Source organism: Lycorma delicatula, chromosome 6 (genome assembly GCF_047948215.1).
Source record: "Lycorma delicatula isolate Av1 chromosome 6, ASM4794821v1, whole genome shotgun sequence".
NCBI lineage: Eukaryota > Metazoa > Arthropoda > Insecta > Hemiptera > Fulgoridae > Lycorma > Lycorma delicatula.
In genome coordinates, this window is record NC_134460.1 from 90,923,905 (window position 1) to 90,947,160 (window position 23,256).

A 23,256-nucleotide genomic window follows, 5' to 3' on the forward strand; every position below is an offset into this window, starting at 1 on the left:
ATAGTTATCTAGTCTTAAACAAGATGATAACTAAAGCTGCAATTTCAATTTGATTACAGTATTGGCAGATTTCACAGACGCAGCTTATACATCAGATTCACTAATTACAGAGTGAGCAACATAAAACCAAACGCATAATGAAACTGCTACCCAATACTATTTATGAAAGACTCTCATACAACTAGTGCAACTAGTGGATATATATGTTACTACTGACTGTTGCTGCCATTTGTCAGGTGGTTAGATGTCAGTGCAGTAGTATTTATGTAAAATGACTTATTCAATCCAGGAGAGTATAGCTATAGCTGAGGCCTATATTCATTCTGGATTGTTTGAAGAATCATGTTAACTATTCGTAGAAAAATTTCCAATTGCCTGTATCCCAGTGAAGAGTAGTATACACAATTTAGTTAAAAAATGGCATACAACAGATTTGATTTCAAATGAAAAACAAAATAAATAACCTTCTGTTAGGACTTCACAGGCCATTGCCAATATTGAAAGGAGAATTATTGCCAATCTAAAATAATCACTATGCAAGTTATCCTAACAATCTGGTGTTAAATACACATCTTGTCATAAAATTCTTCATGAATTAAAATTGAAACCATATTGCGTTACAACTGAAGGAGATAGACAAACCAAAACAACTTGATTATTGCAACTGGCTTCTTGAATACATTGTTGATGGGCAAATAGATCCAATGTCATAGACAAGGCATGGTTTCATTTATTTGGCCATGTTAATTCGCAAAACACCAGGTACTGGATAGCAAGGAATCCTTATGAGATATTCGAGCATCCACTTCACGATGAGAAAATTGGTGTTTGGTCTGCCGTTTCCAGTAATTGCATAGTGAGACCAATATTTTTTGACTGGACTATCAAGACACAAGTTTACCTCACAATTTTTGAAGAATTCTATGTGGAATTAAATGATAATTAAAAAGATTGCAGCTTCTTCCAATAAGACGGAGCAACATGTCTGTCACACATCAAACATTTCACTGAATCAGATTCATGCAGCTTTCACAAATGAATGAGCTGTCAGTAGAGGATTGTGATCTCCATATTCCCCAGAATTGTCTACTTGCAATTTTTTCCTTTGAGGGTACTTAAAGGAGAGAGTTTATGCATCTAATCCCCACAATAGTGTAGAACTGAAGGTAAACATTCAACGAGAAATCAATGCACTGAGAAGAATGTTTTGCGTCAGATGATTCTCAATATGAACAGTCAAGCACAAACGTGCATCAATACCCAGGGTGGTCATTTTGAACATATTTTGTAACAAGGTAAATAAATGCAACATTTTAATTACATTTTATGTTTTTCTTATTTAATTTATTCGTGTCATTCATAAAATTTCATTCCAACATAACCTACCAATTCTGCAGCGGTTATGTTATGGGTTCAGTTTTATGTTGCTCACCCTGTATTAAAGTTTAAACTACTTTTCTATGTAGTTGCCAAATAAACTGAGACACTTTAAATATTTGTATCTCTTCTTCAAAAAATTTGTTGCCTAGTTTTTCAGTCAACTTCCTGGAGCCTCTCGTCAGCATCAAAGCACTTAGATGCCAGCCAGTTTTATGCAAGGGAACAACTTAATGACTCATTGCTAGATCAGGGCTGTTTGCAGGATAATCAAAAATGTCTCAAAAGTTCTTGAGTATGGTGAACTGCTTATTGTCATGGATGAAGAAAATTTCAGAAATCAACATGCCATATCATTTATTTTGGTTTGCTCTCCATAGTTTTTTTATGGTCTCACAATACACTTATATATTTATTGTAGTATCATGCTCTACGAAATCAACAAAGATTTCTACTTTTCTGTCCTAAAAAACTGTAGCTATCACTTCTCTTGCTAACAGTATTTTATGAAATTTTCATTGTTTATTTTTTGGAGTGTGTGACCTTACTCCATAGATTGTTAAAACTCTGTATTGGCAAAGGGCTGATTAGCGCAAATCAACTTTCGCTACCCGTTCTTTAGACATAACACTAGGCTGACCATATTCGTTTTTCATTTTCAACATCTGAGCGGCCATTTTTAAACATTATACACCACTGCCTCACTGCACCTTCACTCATTACATCGTTTAGTTCTCAATGGGTTTGTAATGTTTTGCCAAAATAAATCTAATAAAACCTATCTCATTTCACAAGTGGTGGAATTTTCTACAGCGACACACATTTTAAACTCTTGTAAAAAATCAACAAGACATGTCACAGTCCTTCCAATAGTTCACCTCAATTCATACTGAGTCTGGCTAGTAACAACCAGCAAGGTGACCTCACTACCACCTTTGCAAATAAAAGCAAAATGCAAGTTACTTTTTGCATAGCCCTTGTAAAATAATAAATATAGAATTCCTTTTAAAACAACTACAAGATGAAAAATGGAAATCTGAGTTCTAATTAAACTCAAATTATTCAGTGTTGTATTGGATTTGACACTAGTTTAGATTGGGTTTTGAAGGATACCTGAAGTTGTATGGTTTTCATCCTTTTCTATTTGTAATATTTTCATGTTGATTATTGTATGTATGAGTTGTTTAAAAAATATGGTCTATACTATGTTTTGTCAAATAATGTATATACTTTAATTTATTAATGGTATGTATTATTTTAATAACTAGTGTATTTTTTTAATGCAATTTTTTCTAAGGGTAGTTAATCTGAGTATTATAATTTAATGGTTTCATTTGTCTTATTCTGATTTTTATTCAGAGAACTTGGAAAGGAAATTACATTCAATGAATTCGACTAAATATTTCATTATGCTAGTTCTTTTGTGAAAGTGGAATCTTTCCTTAGTTTGTTCTTAATATCTAAAATTGGGATAATCATGATGATGATTATGAGTTACATACTGGACAATTTTGAAGAAGTGTCTTTGTGTTATACGATGGCTAAAAAATGTTTATACTAACTTTTTTTTATATTTGATGTTGAAAATGTTTCTATGAATTTTATAGTTCATGGGGAATTGTTTTTATTAACTGGTGTTGCATTGTGTAATTGCTAGATATAAACACACTGGATTACGTGATTTTTAAAGTTTTGAGCAATGACTTCCAAATATGGGTCACGGATGGCATTTGGTTTTGATTACTTCCATACTTAAGGAACAAGTTGTTGAGGGCAAATCTCTTGGTAGCCAGAGCTGCTTAACTTTCTGTGCAAGTTACAAAACTTCTTTCAAGCCTTTTTACAAGCAAAATATACTGTCAATTGGTAAAACCCTCTATGGTAGTAATAAAGTAACTAAATAAGTACTTGTACAGGAGTCAAAAGTAGCTTTGAGCAGAATAAAATACAAACTACTTAAAAAAATATTAACTTATAATATATAAAATTTTAATGAGTAATATTTTCTTTACAGGTTTGATAACAATGTTCAACAATCACTTCATAAAAGATAATCTTATACGAGATGTGGCTAAAAAATAAAAACTGGACTAATTGATCTACAAACAGCATGCATGTGAAGGTTAAATGGCACATGACCAAGTCATGCGACATCCTTCTCTCCATTCCTGCCCACCGAATTGACTGCGGACCCCTTAGTCGAGCTGTGGCCTTCTTTCGTATTGGATCTTGCATCTGCAGTCAGAAAAATGTTAAGCGTTTTAAAAGAGCAACGTGTTAAAGTGAAATTTCTTGTGCAACTTGGAAAATCCACCACAGAAACTCATTCTTTGTTAAAAGAAGTATATGCTGATGAATGTTCATCATGCATTCATGCTTTTCAGTGGTTTAAATGGGTTCTAAGAGGGATTAAATGTGATTGAAGATGACCATGTTTTTCGACATCCATGGGGTTGTGTATGTAAACTGAGTACCTGAAAGTAAAACTGTGAATCAGCAATACTACCTTGAGGGCTTAACTACTCTGGAAAAAAGTCATCGATTATTCATCAGGACAACGCCCCAACCCATACTGCATTGCCTGTCAAAAGGTTTTTGGCCAAGCATGGGATTCCTGTGTTGGAACATCCACTCTACTCACTGGATCTTGCCTTGTGTTATTTTTGTTCCGAAAGGTGAAAACACTGAAAGGAATGAGATTTGACAGTTGAAATTGTGAAACACAAAGCAAAAGAGACCATGAACATACTTTCTGAAAATGACTTGTAACACTGTTTTGACCAATGGAAAATTCGCATGGAGCAGTGTAAGGATCTTGAAGGAGAGTACATTAAAAGGAATAATGTTAAAATTGTGAAAAATAAAGGCTTTTATAGCATTATTTAAGTTTTTTTTTAGCTATACCTCGTATATTGTGATTGTTATTATGAAACTTGTAACTGACTTAATGAACTAGATATGCTTTGGATAACTAATAGGGAGAAATGATTCTCAGGATGCAGCTGTCTTAACAAGTAGCATACTTGATCATTGAGCATCTGTTACAAAATACTGTCGTAATCTAATGTTCACATGTTTTTCTTTTTGATGACAGTTCAGTATTACTTGATACAGTTTTGTCACAATTTTATCCTAACTTTTTTCCCAAGTTTTGATAATTTCCCTAATTTTCACTGTTTTGTTTGTTTAATGTCATCATCAAAAAAAATTAAGTGCGAGTTTGTCCATTCACAAGATTCTGGAAACATGTCAACAAATAAATAAGTTAATATGTATCAAAGGAGTTGCTTAGTCATACTTAACATATTTTGAACAGACAATATTTCATTTTTTTATATAAAATAACACTGATCTTAACTCCAAGATGTAGAACAGTCTTTGGTCCCTTAATCTGCTGATATATTGATTTTTTAAAAACATCAACTATTCATAGAAGATAGCACTGTATATATACAGAGATAATTACTTAAAAGGACAACAAATTCACAGTTCACACACCATTCACATAATAGATTGTAACTATTTAATTTTCAATATGGATAAAACTGTTACGTTCTGTTTCTCAGATAAACATAACATTAACTGTATGTATAGTAATGTTAACATTAGTATTTCTGTTATCCATAATGTAGAATTTCTGAGCATATTTTTCTCTGATAAATTTTTATAGAATAATTAAACTTATTTTATTTGGAACAAAATCAAACTATAGTGTTTTATTCTGTAGAGTCTGAATTAATAGATACAGTGAAACTTCCCTTAATAGACATTTCCCAATAATGGACTTCTATTAAAACCAGACACTTTTACATTCCCTGGCAGCTTTATACTGGTATTAATGGATTTAACACTTCTCAATAATGGACCTTCTAAACAATGAATGCGAACAATGAATTTACCTGTAAAAACTGTTCAATCAGTTCTGAAAAACAGACAGCAAAGTGACAACACTTCTTTCTTTTTCCTGTTTAGCCTCCGGTAACTACCGTTCAGATAATACTTCAGAGGATGAATGAGAATGATATGTATGAGTGTAAATGAAGTGTAGTCTTGTACATTCTCAGTTCAATCATTTCTGAGATGTGTGGTTAATTGAAACCCAACCACCAAAGAACACCAATAGTATTCAAGTCCGCGTAAAAATAACTGGCTTTACTAGGACTAGAACGCTGGAACTCTCGACTTCCAAATCAGCTGATTTGGGAAGACGCGTTCACCACTAGACCAACCTGGTGGGTTAGAGTGACAACACTGTAAAGTTACTAGTAAACACATGATTATATGAACAGCTGATTTATATTAGGTATTATATTTTTAGTTTATTGTTGTCTCGTGAGATGCAAACAAACTTTACATGAAACGAGTTTTTGTTGTGCATCACAAAAATGGGTGATGCTAATTATGATCAACGTTGTGCTATCAAGTTTTGTGTTAAACTCTGTGAGAATGCTACTGAAACTTTTTCAAAATTGAAAAGGGCATATGGAGATGACGTTGTCATGAGCCAAATTTTTAGGTGGTTTAAAGCATTTTCAGATTGGGAATCAGTTGTGGACAATCCACACTCTGTAAGACCGTTAACATCAAAAAGTGATGACAATGTTGAGCGAATCAGAGACTTATGGACTTATATGGTACAATCGGTGATTAACTGTCAGATGATTGCAGAATTGAATTTGAACCATAACACAGTCCATCAAATTTTTACAAATGAACTGGACATCATGCCGAATTGGTTCCAAAAAACCTCACTGTTGAACAGAAAAACAACAGAGTGGTAGTATGCTGCGATCTTCTAGGGCAAATTGAAACTGATCCTGATTTTCTAAAAAAATGTTATTACTATGAATCTTGGATATTTGAGTACGACCCAGAAATAAAATGCCAGAGCAAGGTGTGGGACATTTCAAACTCACCATGTCCCAAAAAAGTAAAAATGAGCAAATCAAAAATATGCTAATTTGTTTCTTCAATAGTAATGGCATTGTCTATAAGGAGTTTTTGCCTACAGGACAGACTGTAAATCAATATGTTTACAGAGAAATTCTTGAGACTGCAGAAAAGAGTTGCCCATATGAGACTAGCCATCAAAGACAACTGGATGCTTATCAAGACAATGCACTCTCAATTAATGAGTTTTTGGCAAAGAAAAACATTCCTGTAATTCCTCAACCACCTTATTCACCTTACTTGAGTCCCTGTGAGTTTTTCCTGTTTCCGACTTAAAACCTCAAAGGACACCATTTTGGAACAGTAAAAACAAAAAAAATGTAACCAACCATCTGAAGGATAGTCTTTTTCTGAGTTCCAACTCTGCTGTGAAGAGTAGGAAAAAACCATTTGAAGTGTGAGTGTTGTGTGGCTTCACAAGGGAACTATTTCAAAGGCAATAAAATCCATGTATAATTGGATTGTAAATAAAACGCTTTTCTGAACCAGTCTCATTACTTTATTTACAGACCTTGTATGGGTGAATTTTATTCAAGAAACATTTTAACTGTGATGAGAGTTATCTTTTTTCTGGGCTTTCCCCAGTAAAACAATGTTTTTAAAGAGGAAATATGTTTAGGGGGAAAGAAATCAAAAGAAAGAATGATTTATGTTGGCTATGTGTTTTTAGGGCATTAAAACATAAATTTATTAAAAACTGAATGCTATTAAAAAAAAAAATTTTGGATGACTAGGGAAATAATGATTTAAGTTTTATTGAAGAATGGGAAGGCAATGATAGGAAAGTCATACTATTCTTCGATAATGCAAAATACCTAATATTAGCTAAGAAAATGTAAAATTGATACTTCTTTCCCCAAATACTACTGCAGTATGTCATCAACTGCTTGATCAGGGAATCATTCAGAACCTTAAAATTCAATACATAAAAAAGGTGTTACAGTATTTACTGTTAACAATGAATGAAGTTATGGATGCTGATGAGCTTTCTAAAAGCATTAGTGTGCTGGATGCAGTTTTACGCATTCATATGGCAATAAAGCAGGTTACGACTATGACAGTAAGAAATTGTTTTATAAAAGCCAGTATTAAACGTCCACAAACTAACTTCTAACACTGAAAATGCTATTGAATCAAATAAAAATTCTGTGGTACAGAGTGAATTATAAGAACTTATTGAACCGTTTGGAAACTACAAAGAGCAACCAAACATAGACGACATGCTGAACACAGAGGAAGTATTGACTGACATCTGTGATCTTGCTGCTGCCTCAGACTTTATTACTTCCAAAATGTACGATGATGAACTCAAATTACAATCAAGAGTAAGCAAATGACAAAAGTTAGAAAATTAAAATGATATTTCTTAAAAAAACTACTATCCGAAGGTGTTATTTTACTATCAGAAGTGCAGTTGCTTATTGAAAAAAAATATGTATCAGGATTTAGTTCAAACTAAATAGACAGCTATTTTAAACCATTATGTATAAATAAATTGTACAAATCCAAATTTTTAATTTTGATTTTTTACTTTGTTTTTTGTACATGTGTTTTGATTTATATTCTTGTATCTTTAATATTTTGCAGCATACATTGGTTTTATTCAAATTTTTGTATAGCACAGTAATTTTACTCTCTATTTTATTTCAATTACAGCAGTACAGTATTATTATTTTTATTAAAGTATGAACATAGAGGAGTTTTATTTTCAGAAAATAAAAAAAAAACTTGAATTTTTAAAAAATTGTTTTAATTAGCAACTAACTTTTTTAAATGTAAATATGCAATACTGTTTTTTTTATTCAAAGTGTTTTTTTTTTCTGTACAATAACTAAACATAATACTGTATTCTCATTTTTCTGAATGGTGGATGCCTCTAAATAATGAATATATTGTTGTCCCAAGCTATGTCCGATACTGGAGAGGCTTTACTGTAATTATTATGCCCAAGTACGTTCCAATCTGAAATATAAAATTACCTTTCATGGGTTCTTTCAAAAAGCCCAAACAAGTTTTCAAGACATAAAAATGGGTCAATAAATTTGACATTGTTTAGAGGTCATCAATAAGGACTAAGCACATAAATTCTTAATAAAACAAATATTATACTTCATCCATGCATTTGTATTTTAAAGATACTTAAAAAAACGTACCCACACCTATCAAAACACTGATTCCAGAACTATCTCGCAGGAAAGGATTTTATACTTTTATTGACATTTTTAATAAATTAATAGTCTATTTAAAAAATTGTTTGATATATTTATTTCAAATAAAATTAAAACAATTTCATGATAAAACTGATGTTACTATTCCTAAATTGAAATTTTCTGCACCCTCAATTTATTGGGTAAAAATATGTGCTCGAATAATTTCAATAAGGATCAAATGAATTGAAATGTTTTTGCAGTCATTTTATTTATTTTGTTTACTCTTTCTTGCGAGTTATTTTTAATCATTAATCAAGATTTCAATAATTACTATTTATTTTATAATTAATTGTATATTTTATGATACACAAAATAATAAGGTATATGGTAATACTAAGGTATTATCATAGTCTTCTCTTGATCTATAGAAACAAAAGCTGGAGCAACTCCACTTAAGTGGAATGAATGAAGCCCAAATAGCTAAAATGATTAACTTAATTACTAAACATCTAATAATTAAATTAATGTCAAAATGTATCTGTTAATAACCGCTATAGATTCATTGGTGTACAATTTAATAAGCATGCATACGTACATTAAAAATGAATAAAATTTGAAGACAAATACAAATGAAATATTAATATTTACTTTAATCAAATAATACCTATTTAAACATACTTCAAAGCAACACATAAATAACGATTACATGACAAAAAAAATTCTCAATCTCTTTATTAATTTCTAATTTATTAACCACTACTCCAATAAATTTAATGTTCTGGAGCTTTTTGCTGTTCAAGATAAGGTGGCCAAATTGTAGCTCTGATGTCCTCTGCATAATCTGGAGCATACTGATACAATTCTTCATACGTCATTTGTTCAAATGGAATTGATGCTTTAATTTTCTCTATCTGTTGTTGATACTGGCTTATAGAATTCACAGATTCTGTTTTAAAAGCTGAAATACTTTGATCCTGTTAACATGAAAAATGATCAGACCTATTAATAATGCAACTACAAAGATAAAACTGTTTATATATCGTTATTTAAGGAAATTTATGGGTTAATACCAAATTTACACAAATGGAATTAAAATCCTATTCAACAAATTTATAAATTTTCATGGATAAAAACACAGTAATTTTCTTAACTTAAATAAGAGATTTAATTATAAGTAATAAATTAAATTTCAACTGTACAAACAATGAAAACATTAATGAACTTAATAAGTCATAGTTCATTAATGACGCTTCTCAACCAAAAACATAAAAATTGTTAGACCCTTCACTAGTTTTTAAAGCTTTTCACTTAGTGTAAGCACTGCAAATGGTAGCATATTTATTTTAAGTTCTAATTCTAGTATTATCACTCTGCAATGACTTAGTTCTAATAAATTGTAAATGGAGTTACATGAGCTTTTAGCAAATTCTAACATCATGCTCAAAAGTTTGACAACATTTAATATATATTCTTTAAAAACATATGTACACAATAACCAGTCAAATTAATTAAAAAAATACTCCAATGTTTTTTTTTCTTGAGGATAAAAATTTAGTCAAGTGTTATAGCTAAATTAATGAGAGATTAAAACAGATCTAACAGACCATGAAATAAAGATCAGATCAATAACCCTTGATAGTTAATAAAATTAAAAAAAATCTTAAAAAAATTATAAAATTAAGGAATTACACAGAAATATCTTCATTTTTGAACTGCAAAATCTGATTTCCCTTAGTGGCACATTGCGGATCTTGACCACAGAACATGATGGCTGGTTAGTCTTTTCTCATGGACAGTCATTCTACAAATAAGTAGATTGATAACTAATAATCATATTCATGTTTGATACAAAGAGTGAATAATCAAATATGAACTGTAATTTTTTTTAAATAAATTTATTGACTAATAATATACACAATTCATACAATCATCATTTCTCTTATATAGCCTCTTGCACTATCTAAAAACACTTTAGCCAACGATTTGGAAGCTTGTATATTCCTTGTTCATAAAAAGTTTGAGGACGAGACATCAATCAATTGCACATGCAATTTATTCCTTGTCGAAATCACTGTGTGCAGCCTGGTGTTGTCATGGAGAGGGATGACATCTCTGATGGGCATATCCCGTTTCAGTAGGTGGATTTTGTTGATTGTAGCAGCTAGCAATAGTAAGCTGCATTCACCGTACATTGATTGTGGGGAAAATCGACGAGCATAACGCCTGTGAGTTAAAAAAATTGTTGCAAGAACTTTTCTGGCTGACAGATGGGTTTTGGCCTTCACTGGGCAGCTCTCATTCTTCCTTAGCCACTCCTTACTTGACATTTTTTACTCTGGAGTGTAATGATGGACCCATGTCTCATCACATGTGATGATGCACCTTAAAAAAATTCTCTCACAGATCTCCAACCTGAACTGTTTTTGAATTTCGGTAAACAATCTAGAAACCCATATAGAACTAATTTTTCTAAAGCCAAGATGATCAGTGATAACGGATTGAGCATTTCCACAGCTGATACCCACTTCTGACGTGATTTCTTCAACAGTGAACTCTGGCGATCACCTTCAATAAGCTCTCGGATGTTGTCAGTTGTGAGACTTGACTTTCGGCGTTATGACTTTCGTTTTCTATGCTTTCTTGCCCGCCATTAAATTGTCTGGCCCATGTATACACTTGGTTCTGGGATAGTGTAGTGTCCCCAAACTGTATCTTTAAACAAGTTAAAATTTCTGTGGGTTTAACGCCTTCATTAATTAAAAACTTTATACACTGTGCAACAGATGATGGAACCTCTTGCTCACTCATGGCTATGTTGACGACAGAACAAAACAGAGGAGCTAACCAAGCAGGTTCCTCCCTAACACACTGAATATTAATCCCCCACTCTGCCATCCAGCTTGGAACTGCTTGCTGCATAGAATAGCAAAATTACAGTTTAAATTTGATTCATTCTCATATTAAAGCATGACATTACTTAAAATTAGGACAAATACTAAATAAAATAAATATATTCATATCTGATACTGATGCAAGTCTCCATTTCTTTAAAAGCCCTTAGAGACAATGGAGTATTTTTTCAGTTATTATATGTAGAGATAATCCACCAGGATGGTCTACAGGTGCACTCATCATAAAAAAATCAGCTTATTTTGAAGTCAATAGTACTAAGATTCAAATCGTAGTAAAGAGTTACTTTTTTATGGATTTGAATAGGATTGTGAATACAGGTGTTTTTTGGTGGTTGGATTTCAATTAACCACACATCTCAGAAATTGTCGACCTGAGACTGCACAAGTCTATATTTCATTTATATTCATACATATGTATCATCGTTATCCATTCTCTGAAGTATAATAACTTAACAGTGGTTCCAGAGGCTAAACAGACAAAAAAAGAGAGATCACATGTGGAGATAACTATATGAGGATCTTACTACTTTGACTAGCATTTCTACAACTGTTTGTTGAACACTGATCTGTCATTATCTTATGGGCTCTTTTCTTGAGTCTTTTTCAAGACAACCTTGTAGGTCGGTCTTGTGAAGAACCTTCATTAAGTTATAATTCCATATCTCAAATTACTTTAAAATAGAGGGAATGACATGCAAGTGTTTATGGTGATATGATCTTGCTGCTTTTGATAATATTAGTTCTACCAATAGCACTTATACTGCAGGTATTACATATTATATGTTTACTACTTCAGTTGTTTATATAAAGTAAACTACTCTATAGATATTTACATCTGTTAGTAGATAATAAAACTGCTGTTTTGGTACTGTAATTGAATAATTTTTCAGTAAAAATTCTTGAAAAATTTTAATTACGGTATTACTTTCCTAAGCCAATCAATCACTGTATTCAAATTATTAATTAAGAATTAGTTAAATGCAAATTAATTATAAAGATATTCCTGTTTCCTATGATATTAAGGATGTACACATAAAATTACAAAATTTACAAGAAATTTCAATATTAGCACAAAAATAATAAAAATAAATAAATTATTAACGAAGTAATATCATTATTTAAACTGCACAAGTCAAGATTACTTTACTTTGACAGTCACTACTATTTGTTTGAATAGAATATTTCTTAAGTATTTTTGCAACGTACAAAAGGCAAAATAATTAACAGTATTATCCTTCGCTACTAAAGGGCATTTGTATGTGTGCATCCCCCTTAGCTGAGAACATGTTTACGTGATCGAACATACTGCCCATCAAAAAATCACATGATTTTTTTTCTTAAATGTTTACAATATGTAAGAAGACGCAACATCTATAACAAATACAAAAGCAAACACCTAACTATAAGTAAGAAGAAGCAATACAAATAAGAGTAAAAAGAAAGATCATTCATGTTCTTTCTTTTTACTCTTATAACATGATTCAACATACTGCCCATAAAGAAATCATAAGATGTTTTCTTAAATGTTTATAAACAATAAATAATAATTATAAAATAAATTTTACTACCGTAATTCATTCATTCAATACTGGTTTGAAGCAGATCTTAAAACTACTTTTGATAAAAATAAATTGATGCTGAAAATATTATCGATTATCAATTTAGAATCGTATGTATGATTTTTTTTGGGCTTGTAGTTACAATTAAACATATACATATAGGCAAAACACGTGGGTCAAATCAAATTGTAAACAATAATAAAAATTAGAAGAATTTTGAATCATATATATTCTCCTTAATGATTTACTTATTTTGAAGCAAACTTCTCTTTTGTTATTGTGTCAAGGACGGTTAGTTTCATATTACAATAATTTGTTTCATAAACTGAATATAATACATAAATAATAAATTACTTTTATTTATATTTAAGCTTATATTTTTCATAGTGAATGAATTTGCATACGAATATTATGTATCTTGATAAAAGTGATGAGAATGTGCAATCTTTAAAAGATGCCTAAACTGATTATAAATCAAATTTAATTGGGAAGAGTTGCTGATAATTTTTAGCTTTTCCTTGATCAATTTTCATTACTCAAACAAAAAACATTTTTACACAAGAGGTAATCAGCTTTGGACACCAAATAATCCCATTCCAAGATGCCGCCTGCCAGGGCAAGCCACCCAGAGGGCTTGGTTGCAGAGGCGTGCTATAGACAGACCCTGCAGCTAGTAATTATGCATAAAATAGAATTACAGAATAAATAATAAACAACTGAACAGATGACAAGGATTGGATTAAATTTCATTAATAAAATAAAAAGTGACAAAAAATAATTGTGATATTCCTTTATATTATGTATAAATACAAATTATACTAATCACAATATTACTAATTATAAAATTACTTTTAAATATGTGTATATGCCAAATCCCACAACTATCATAACAACTGTTGGCAACCTGACATGAGTAAAAAGCTATGGTGAAAAATCTCATAGCATGTCATGCCAGGATGGTTAGGGAAAGTGAAGAAAGAAGTGGTTTCCTGTACTATTCACTAAGCCAAGTACAAAACTGCCTATTAGTATGTCAAGTTTAAAAAATGGAGGTGATATTCAGACCTACAAGTGACATGTTTTCATTTTATTCACTACAGGGACTCATGGTGGAGTGGTAGCGTTTCAACCTTTTATCCAGACGTTCCGGGTTCGAATCCCAGTTAGGCATTTTTCATACGCTACAAATTTTCATTTGCGGTAATGATCATAGAAATTGAGCCTATAAAAAACTACAAGACTACAGAGTATGAAGAACATCATTGCTGAAAGAGAAAGGAAATCTGACTGATAACCTCTTGTACCTCAACCTGCTTTACATATGCAAAAGCCATAGTGGGGCAGATAATATAAAACAGAAAATTAATGTACCTTTCTATAATGAAACAATGCTTTTAAAATATAACAAAAATGTAGAATAAAATAATTAATAACAAATGTAATTCTAATATTTATAACAACAGGTTTTTATGAAAGAAAGAGTGAATTTGAGAACAGAAATTTGACAAAATGGTTTTCAAGAAAATTTATAAGCATGAAAAAACAATAAACAAGTCAAATACCACTGATCACACAAGGCAAAATCAACATACAATTTAACAAGTATAGAAAATTATCAATGTTAGAAATAAATAGAACAAATTTAAATTCCTTACATTTGAATAAATAAAAGCCAGCGACCAAAATTAGAACACAGTTGACTTCAGGAAGTAATATATTAAAAAAGTATAATTTACATTTAAAAATATATTCAAATATGGTAACCTAACAATAGATTCATTATCTACCAACAGATTGTAATAATAGCAGCATAGTAGTTCCTTTATTTCAATATCTGAATGAGAAAATAAATATTTAAGAGATGTGATTAAAAAAATAAGAGAATTTTGGTTTTTATCAAAAATAATTTACTAATCTTTTATCTTGAGATTCCCACACTTATGCCAGCATTTCTTTCAATACTCAAAATTTGTAGAAAGCATTCTTTGGTATACCTTAATTTCATCTGAGATTTTTATTATTTTGTTTCCTTGCAAATTGTTGTTCTTTTAATATTCTCTTAATCTGTAGTAACAAGACAAATTGCAGAGTGCAAGGTGTGTGTAGAAAATACAGAAGCTGCGGTGTTATTTTTGGCTAAATAATCATTAATAATAGTGAAGTATGGGCTGCAGCAATATCATTGTTTAAAACAAGAATCTTTTGTCCACATTTGTTTGGTTTCATCTATCTACACCTTATGTAAATGGTGAAAGATTATTATGTAATAATATTTGTTGAATATTGTGGCATGAATTTGTAATAGACGACAATGCCACTGTAATCGAAAAAAAATAGTAAGAACAGCCTAAGCATTTGGTCAACTTGCCTTGCTTTTTCAGTTTTAATTCTTCTGGAAGGTTTCATTGGAATAATTGGACCTTTGTTTCAACATCATAACTATACACAAACATTTTGTCATCTACTATGACACATTTGAGTATGTCCGAGTCATCAGCAACTTCAGGAAACAGTAGTTCTGTGACATTGCTTTCATTGAAAATTCAACAGTTTTGGAATGAATTTTCTCGTTTCATAACCAAAATTGTTTTTCACATAAGCCGTAAGAAATTTCCAGTCTTCAGCAACTTTTTTTAATAATGATTTGACAATTATTGCTTACAATGTCCTTTATTTTGTCAATATTTTCATAGCCTGATGTCATGCTAGGATGCCCAACCCTTTTGTCATTTTCAATGTCTTCAATCCCTTCTTCAAACTGTTTGTACCACTCATAAACCAATGGTGTCAACAAAATATCCTCGCCAAAAGCATTTTCTAACATCTTTGCTGCACTTTGTGTCTTTTTTTAATACAAATCCTTTGTTCTATCATTTTCAAACAGAATAAATCACCACTGATAATAAAATATGGTCTAATTGCTTGGCCAAATTTGAAATATTCATTTAACATGGCTGAAAATATTGATATACATTAAAAACAATGCTGTTATCACGTGGAAAAAAGAAACTCAAATGAAAAACAGCACATAGAATTAAACAATTCTCATTATTTTATTATTATGTCTGTTTAGCTTTATTAATGTTTTTGGTTACTTTTAAAAAAATCCATTCTGAAGAAACAGATTTCAGTGAAATTACTTAATACAGATAGTCAACAAATTGTTTTTACTCGAAGTATTAATATTACTATTTTATTTTTTATACTAAATAACATTAATAAGACAAAAAATTTTTAAAAGATAAAAAATGAATTAAAAGTTTACATAAACTTGGATGTAAAAAAATAACTAATAAGATTAAAAAAAATTTAATACTATTTATTTCATTATGGTATGGGAAAGACAATAGCACACAGATTTTTAAGATTAATTATATATTATTTAGTTATTAATATTATTATTATTTTCAGTAGCAGTAATTATCTAAGCTCTTTAAATTCAGGAGTTGTATAGAAATAACTTTACAACAAATTATTAACTCACAAGTTCAACTGCCAATTTGTCCAAATCTGCCAATTGAGAATCAGTGCTTGGAACTGGAATTTTAACATCCTTATATTTTTTTCTGAAATCTTCAACTAATCCTGGTACTGGAACTGTGTTCACATAATATTCCCAATCAATTGCTGGGGGAGCTGGAGGATTAGCAGTCATTCTGGAAAAAAAAAATAATATGATGACAATTAAAATACAAACAGCTATAGCTGCAGTTATAATAATCCAAATTTTTAAGCTGGATTGAATAAATAAACGAAACGAATAGATGCATTTTAATGGATTACAAGTATCTGCTTACGTTTTTTTAGAGTAAATTTAAAGCAGAGATTAGTGGTTAATACAAAAGCTGCAATGAAACTTAGTTTTTAAAATAATCACTATACACAATACACCAAAGAACATGGTGCGGTTTGACAAGAATATTGAGAGACTATCAAATGTAAAATCTTCTTACAAATACAATTTATTAGCTAAAGACATATAAATAATAATGGCAATATGTTATGTATAACATACAAAATAGTAATTCAAGTAAAAAGGACAAGATTTGTTTAATGACAGTTAAATTATAAAAATCAGAATGCAGCCCAATTTACTAAAAATGTTAAATACCACTAAAACCTAATGTTGCATTAATAACAAGATAACACTAGAAAAATCAAAATTTTATACAATTCAATTTTTGCAAGTATCACTACTTTTACTGTTTATAAAAGAACTAATGTGCACTTTATGAATGATTATAATACTGTCACTTTCACTACTGTTTACCAATAATTCACTAAATGACTTCTTGTATTCATCTACTGTCCACAAAGGAATGCTTGTGACATACTCTTCATTCATTACAAAACACTTCTGTTATAGCTGTCACTGCAAACATGTCAAACATGAGCTTACAAAACTACTCACTGTTGTTGTTTGTTATCACGACTGCGCTGAACACAGCCTCGTCAAACAAATCCCAGACTGCTGGTCCCCTGCTGTATTTACACTTTTTGGCTTGCAGAACAAGCACCAGACTCATCCTTTTAATTGTTAAAGCATAATAATTTTCATTGTACATGCCCTTATGTGTTTTCTATAAATTTTTTCCGTGGTCTGGTAATCCTTCTGGTCAAACAAGAGCTTTTGGAGGTGCCGTTGTCATTATTACAAAAAACAGATTGTTAAATGGACCTGTTACTCTGAGAAAAGTATCTTTTAGTTCCTTCTAGAGTCTTCTTTTCATTTTTTTCTATCTTCCTTCTTAATTGGAAGAAATGTGTTAGTTATACTAGTCTAGAGAACTTTACTTAGCACTCTTTAACCTTTTTAGCTAACAGAACCAGTTTATTAATTACCAATCTATCTTTACTTCACATACATTTAAGATGTTACATCCTAAAATGTTCTAGATTTGCAAATTCAACTTTAAGTTGTAAGAGATAATATAATTTACAATCTTGCCAGGACCTTCATTCTATTTATTAGAAACAATTTTAAACATTATTTCCATATTTTTTAGACTCGTAAAACAATTACAATATTACAATTTTGTTACGCGCGCGCACACACACACTCCCCACTTCAAATAAATATTTTAGATATGCATTTGTTGCATTTATAAACATGTATTACTAACAAGAGATTACAATAAAACACCACATTATAGTCATAGTATATTAATTTACACTAACACATAAGCTAAAAAAAAGCACAATTATTTATAAATAGGTTAAGTGATTCTTATTGATTTTTCTTTACTTGTCTTATCATAACCTGATCTTAATATATTTAATTTTAACCAATTCCACTTGCACATAAAAGTTTTGAATAATTCTGGTATCTCAGCTTTAATAAATTGGTATCAACATTCATTTTATTTATATCATGTCATACATCTGCACCACTTACATTACAAAGTTATTTTTTGAAAACTATTTTATGAAATACTGATCTGATACTCCAGATGCATGAACACAATCTTACAATTATAAAATATAATCTGAACACACTACTTGAAACCTCTTCAAGTATGTTAGGTAATATAAAAATATTTTTAACATGATCACTAAATGATCCACACTGACGATCTGTTCAGATAGTTATTCATATTTTGATATATAGTAGATATATATATATATATATATCTACTATAACATAGTTATATACAATTTATAGTAATTTACACTGTATGCATGCACACTAGGTACTACTAGTATCGTGCTCCCAACAAGTTTTACTGTTTTCATTCAAATATTTGTTGCCTACTTGTTGAATATACTTCACTTCATATAATCATTATACTTATGAAAGAAAAAAAACAAAAACAATGTTTAAATTTACAGTTTATAAAAAAAAAAAAAAAACAACAAAAAATGCACCACAAAACTGCACCAAATTCTTCAGAGAAATCAACTTTTAAAATTATGCATACAAATTTCTTTTGTTAAATCACAGCTCATCAGTTTTCAGGCTCAATATTTTAATAAAACTTTCAGGTATGGCATAACCAGATCTAAAAGCAGCCATAATTTCTTAAGATATTCAAAAAACTGCAGAGGGGTGGATGTAAATGAGTAGTTATAATTAACATCATTAATGATAAAACAGTTACAATACATAAGCCAGTATTTATCACTCCTAGGAAGACCTGCAGTGATTGTTAAACTAATGTATCTGTTAAAAAAAAAACGTTTTTAATAGAAATGTTTAATAACAATCATTACACAATTTTCCATCAGTTTTGTGAGATACATAGACCTGTTCACATGCTAATTTATTCTGTGGAGAAAGATTAGGGATAAATTATGAAAGTATGGTAATACTACCATACTTGTGGTTACTATGACACTTGGCTGAATTTATGTTTAAATGGAAATACAGTAACTACAGAAAGAGATTAGACCACATGTTTCATACTATTAGCGACATGTAAACAGATAATCACCTTATGAAAAGCACCATCAGTCATCTTCAACAGCTGACTGCCAACAATTAAGGTTAATTCATGGTTTATTCAGCTCTCCACAAAACTCTAAACTCTTTCCACAGAACAAATCAGCATCTGTACAGGTCTCTATAACTCAAAAACAGACCGACCGTTCACAGGTCACCCACAGTCCAAACCTGCTTTCAGACATTTAGATCTTGTGTTTTCCTGTTCTGAAGGATATCTTTCTTTTTCCTGTTTAGCCTCCGGTAACTACCGTTTAGATAATTCTTCAGAGGATGATATGTATGAGTGTGAATGAAGTGTAGTCTTGTACATTCTCAGTTCGACCATACCTGAGATGTGTGGTTAATTGAAACCCAACCACCAAAGAACATCGGTATCTATGATCTAGTATTCAAGTCCGTGTAAAAATAGCTGGCTTTACTAGGACTTGAACGCTGGAACTCTCGACTTCCAAATCTGCTGATTTGGGAAGACGCGTTCACCACTAGACTAACCCGGTGGGTCTCTGAAGCATACCTACTATGGTATATTAAATTCAAAAAATGGTGATTAAGTAATTTCTTGGAATTACCCTCATGAAATCATAAAGAAGCACTAGCTAGCTGGTTATGACACTATAATATGGTCTTCTTATAGTTTTGTAATTGATTAAGTTGCATCATTGATAAAAGTTGATTATAGAGTATATAGGAGGTTACTGTATAATGCATTAAAACTTTATTGTAAATTAAGTTATTTATGATAGTTTTTATTATAAAATACATATTAGTCTTCTGGGCTATATTATGTGATTATATAATTGACAGCGTATAATAATAATAATATACAACAAAATGGAAAATAAAATCTGAGTGGAAAAAAGGGACTAGGTTAAAGTAAGTTTAAGTCACTACAATGACCTTAAAACCCTCTAATTGGTTAATGATATTTTTTAAAGACTGATAGAAATGTTTGAAAAAATTTATTTTGACCTTAATGAATCTTGCTTTTTCCTGTTTAGCCTCCGGGAATTACCGTTCAGGTATTACTTCAGAGGATGATATGTATGAGTGTAGTCTTGTACAGTCTCAGTTCAATCATTTCTGCGATGTGTGGTTAATTGAAACCCAACCACCAAAGAACACCAGAATCCATGACCTACTATTCAAATCCATATAAAAGAAATTGCCTTTATTAGGACTTGAACGCTGGAACTCTTGACTCCCAAATCAGTTGATTTGGAAAGACACATTCACCTCTAGACCAACCTGATGGGTTGACCTTAATGAACCTAACCAACTTTAATGTACAACTAATGTAGCTTGAACTTGATAGCTGTGTAAAACAAACTAATTTTTACGTAATATTTATAAATTTTGTATTGTACCTAATTTGAAATATATTTTTGTCCATGGAAATTCATAATTTAACATTAATAGCCAGTTATAAATAACTTATCTGTCGGATATATGTAACACACATTTCTACTTAATTGATTATAGTATTTACTAATTTAATGATAAAATTGTGTCAAATTCAAGCTAGCATTAATTTTGATGTCACTGATAAACACGAGGGTATTAATGGTGAATTAATTTGAATACAAATCAAAAAATGAACAAAAATACAACAAACCTGCAAACAATTCTTTATTCAAATATTAAAAAAAGAAAACCTCAATGTTTCAATTTTAAAAATTCCTATAGTTAAAGAGTTTGATAACAGTATATACATTAATTGCTGGAGAAATAAATCTGATGCAAGATTTAGGAAATGAACAAAAAAGAATGTAATTAAAATATCGAAATCACTGAGCAAAGTACAACTTAAAATAACATGAATAACGAGATATATACATTAAAGGTCAAAGGATTTGGGTCATACCTTCTAACATAACTGTCGGATTTCGCTTTGAAAGCTAAATACTGGGCTTTCTGATGTTCAGGAACTCTTTCGGCTAAAGTTGCCCAGTTAAAAGTACTTGATGCAATTCTTTTAGCAGCCATGATAGTCGTTTTAACCAGAGAAGGCGAATTCTAATAATTACCGAGTAAGATTAGTCTGATCGACACTTTGAAGGTTAATAAAACATGGCCATTACAATAATGATAACTATTTACGTTTAACAGTGCTTATCGTATATTGGATACCATTTAATCTCATTTATCTAAAAACTTACCATGAGTATAAAATAAATAATACTAGAAAAAAATGGGACAAAAAATATTACAGAAATAACAATTATTTTTTCCCTAAAATAATATCTAAAATGAGATATGGTAAACGTGTGCCGACGCGCTGGTTAAACTAAATTATGTAATTAATCCGCTCAAAACAAATGTGTAGATGCACGGCAATACCAAAATTAAACGCAAACAAAAATTAAATTTCTTAAATTATTATAACATCTCTTGATTATTTTTTTTCATAGAATACTATATTTTTCCAAATATTTAAAACCTAAAGTTAACTAATAAATAACATGCTTAACAAAATCTGCATAGCATAAACAAGAATGGTGAAAGTTTACAATTTTCAAGAAAATTCTGATTCTAAAATTATAAACATGCTCTTCTTTTCAAAATTGGAACAATATCTAAAAATTCCTGTTGTATATTAAATATACAACAATTTTGTATATTTGTCTGAAAAGGTTCAATTTGTCTGAAAAGTTTAAGTGATGCCAGCAAATGCATTTTTATGTGTATGCATGTTACTTACTTAGTAAGTTTATTATTATTTATTGGAAAAGTACAATTTTACTCGAGAAATAAATAAATGTTACTTGTAATGGGAAATAAAGTTAAGGCCTACTTTGACTAGAAAACTTTGTAAACAGCACTATCTTAATATTAGGTGCATATAAATCTGAAGATCTGCTTATCCATTAGTAAGTAATACAGCTGTATATGAAAATAATAGGTAAGCAAAAAATATAGTGTGATGTATATAAATATATACAGGTGTCTCACAAAAAAACTTTCAGGACATGTTATATTGGTGGAAATAATGAAAAAAGTTCATATAAACAAAGATCTGGATACACTTTGTTTTACATATTAATAAAAGATTTTGTTCATATTTCAGCTCTTCTAATGAAAAGAAGCCCTACTGTAATTTTAGGGACCCAAATTAAGAAGTAAAGTTGGTGATTTCTTATGTAATTTGAGCTGAGAAATAGGATAAAACAGGTCCTAGAACTGTAACTCCAGTATTTTTTGAGATATCTGATATAAAACTCAAAATTTTGTGTCAAAATAAGGTTTTTCAACAAATTAGTTATTTAACAAAGGTTAAATGACTAATAAATGTGGAAGATTTAGTAACAAAACTTGTGGAGAATTTAATTCTGAGAAAATTAATGTAAATACAGCCAATAAAAAGTAAATAAACATTTTTAAAAATTGGTTTTTGTTGAAGCAAAATAGATGAAATATAGAGAAAATCATATTATTCTTTACCTAATAATTATTATTCTTAATATAGCAAAACAAAAAAATAAAAATACACGAAATGATAAATGGTAAGAGAATAACAACCTCAATTACAGTAATTGTTTGAAATTCCCTCCTTCACAATGTACACAGCACTCTGCCCAATGTAAAAGTATTTCCGGTGGTTTTCTGTATCATTTCATATAAATTCAATAGCATTTTGTATTTTAACAGGTAACTCTTCTTTAGTATTAATTTTTGTTGGTATACTATCACTTTCATATGACCCTAAATGAAATAATCTAGTGGCATTAAATCAGGTGATCATGGTGTTAGTTGGTTGGTCCACTACATCCAATCCAGTTTAATTAATTAGCATTCAAGTTATTAATGTGGTGTTGCACCATTGTGCTGGAAAATCATTTGCAAAGGTACATCCTTCAAAAGGACTGGAA

The 23,256-nt window shown here is 30.3% G+C and overlaps 1 protein-coding gene across 1 annotated transcript; it reads right to left on the bottom strand.

Annotated features, from left to right (window-relative positions):
- Positions 1-9,107: 9,107 nt before the first annotated feature.
- Positions 9,108-21,463, bottom strand: LOC142326009 (ATP synthase subunit d, mitochondrial-like). Its single transcript, XM_075368059.1, has 3 exons — positions 21,252-21,463; positions 16,433-16,604; positions 9,108-9,451 (listed from the first exon to the last, which is right to left on the bottom strand). The coding sequence occupies exons 1-3, from the start codon at positions 21,371-21,373 to the stop codon at positions 9,248-9,250; spliced, it is 498 nt and encodes a 165-aa protein (XP_075224174.1). The 5' UTR covers positions 21,374-21,463; the 3' UTR covers positions 9,108-9,247.
- Positions 21,464-23,256: the final 1,793 nt, after the last annotated feature.

Bases quoted from the DNA above. Each gene is read 5' to 3' on its own strand.
- LOC142326009 (XM_075368059.1), bottom strand. From the start codon at position 21,373: ATGGCTGCTAAAAGAATTGCATCAAGTACTTTTAACTGGGCAACTTTA. The intron at 16,605-21,251 runs GTATGACCCAAA...TTTTTTTTCCAG, and splicing joins TCCGACAGTTATGTTAGAAG to AATGACTGCTAATCCTCCAG. The intron at 9,452-16,432 runs GTGAGTTAATAA...TCATGTTAACAG, and splicing joins ACAAATTGGCAGTTGAACTT to GATCAAAGTATTTCAGCTTT.